This window comes from Cynoglossus semilaevis, chromosome 13 (genome assembly GCF_000523025.1).
Source record: "Cynoglossus semilaevis isolate Cse_v1.0 chromosome 13, Cse_v1.0, whole genome shotgun sequence".
NCBI classification, from domain to species: domain Eukaryota; kingdom Metazoa; phylum Chordata; class Actinopteri; order Pleuronectiformes; family Cynoglossidae; genus Cynoglossus; species Cynoglossus semilaevis.
The window spans coordinates 2,113,915-2,115,794 of record NC_024319.1 but is presented as its reverse complement, the minus strand read 5'-3'; the positions used below and the strand labels follow the sequence as shown (position 1 = coordinate 2,115,794).

Sequence of the window (1,880 nt, the reverse complement as noted above, 5' to 3'; positions counted from 1 at the left end):
TAGTCAGGTGTAGCTTTCCCCCCCCCTCCCCCCCGCCCCACCCTCCATAATCACACAGCCTCTGAATTTAGGAGGATTAAATATATTTATATATATGTTTGTGTGAATATATGTGTATATTTATACGTATATTTACATATATGCATATATATTTACACATATAGATACATACATACATACATATAATATTAGTGTATTATAGTGTGTAATAGTGTAATTTAACTCATTTACAGTAATGTTAGTTCGTTAAAGTTTTGTATATTTTACCAAAACATCTTTTTTTAATCTGACTTCACATTTTTTTATTTATAACGGTAACGTTTTCCTTGTACAGGACGTGATGATAGAAACGAAAGCGGCTTATTTTTTTAAATGCACTTTATGTAAAAAAAAAAAGAAAAATCATGTTTTTTATATGTACATACAAGAAAGTTATTTTTACAGCTGAAAAGAATAAACATTTTATATTAATATACAGTATATGTTTGCGTGTATAAACACATTTTAGTTACACTTTGTTACATCAACAACAACACAGTTGACCGTGGCACGGAGTCACTCTTTCACTCTGGTCCTCTCTCTCTTCTCGCGCTCATTGGAAATGCTGTGAACGATGCCCTCTAGAGCCGGGTACTGAAGGATCCGTTTCCTCTGCACGGAACCGACGGAAAAAATCAAAACGGAAAACTAAATTAGACTCAGTTCGGAAATACTTAAATATATGTACTAAAATATATATAGATACTGTATATGTGCATATTTTATTAAATATAAATGTTGTATGTAAGTATATATATTTTTTATATACTTACATACTGTATATATAAAATATATATACATATAGAAACATACATATATGTATATAATATATAGTACATTTAGGTTCATAAGTACAATACACTTAACACATTAAAAAAATAATTTAAAAATATGTGAATATATGTAGTCATATATTCACATATATGTGTAAAAACATTTTTACCCGTTGGACGTTCTTGTACGTCTGAGCCAGAACCAGCAGCAGAACCAGCAACAGAACACTGAGTCCAACCACTGCCACTGTGTTCTGGGACAGTCCTGTCGACCTTTGTCCAGTCAAACTGCCTGTGTGGAAACAAACCTCAGTCAGTCCAGCGTTTGACCTCTGACCTTTTCACGTTACTTCGTTATTATTCATAAATGCTGCACTCACTCGTCATCTGGACTTGATACGTCACGTTTCCCAGAATGCCGTCTTTTTTTGAGAAGAGACAAACCCAGGTGGTCCACGTGTCCTCCGACAGCAGGCTGATGCTCAGAGTCTCCCCCTGATGGACAGACCTGACCGTCTGGCTGCCGTTGACCTCGCTGGTCACCTGCAGCCATTCGTACCCAGTGACTTCACTGTCGTCGGACAACTGACAGGTCAGCGTGGCCGAGTGTTGACCTTCTGACCCCGCACTTCTGACAACTGAGGGACAAAAAAGGAAACATTTGTCAGAATAAGTTTACGTTTTGATTTAAAAAGCCAAATCTCTGGCCACAGCTCCACTCACTTTTAGCAACGACGAGTTTCATCACTCGAGTCAGACTCTGCCCCTGGATGGTCCCGGAGCATCTGTACCTGCCCCCGTCCTGGAAGTCCACCTCCTTCAAACCGGCAGACTTGTCCAAGGGACTCTGATCGGACGGTGGGGGGGTGAAAAAGGAGGGGGGCAAACGATCGGGGGTAAGTTTGGAGAAAAAAGAGGCAGGCTGCAGTTTCTCCCACAGGGACGAGGAGGGGGTGAATCCAGGGGAGAAGACGCAGGGCAGGTGGACCGCAGACCCCACGGCGGCGTACACCCTGGTGTCGTCGGTGGGGGGGTGGATAATGCCTTAATGTGAGGAGAGAAGAGTTT

General features: G+C 40.6%; 1 protein-coding gene across 1 annotated transcript in view; it reads right to left on the bottom strand.

The window, feature by feature from the left end:
* Positions 1 to 28: 28 nt before the first annotated feature.
* lag3 (lymphocyte activating 3) overlaps positions 29 to 1,880 on the bottom strand; it is a 3,631-nt gene continuing 1,779 nt past the window's right edge. Inside the window, exons 5-8 of the mRNA XM_008322862.3 lie at positions 1,536 to 1,856; positions 1,193 to 1,450; positions 983 to 1,104; positions 29 to 651 (exon numbers count right to left, since the gene is read on the bottom strand). Coding sequence (XP_008321084.3) covers positions 556 to 651; positions 983 to 1,104; positions 1,193 to 1,450; positions 1,536 to 1,856 — 797 coding nt within the window. The 3' untranslated portion in view covers positions 29 to 555. The remainder of the gene's footprint in view (positions 652 to 982; positions 1,105 to 1,192; positions 1,451 to 1,535; positions 1,857 to 1,880) is intronic.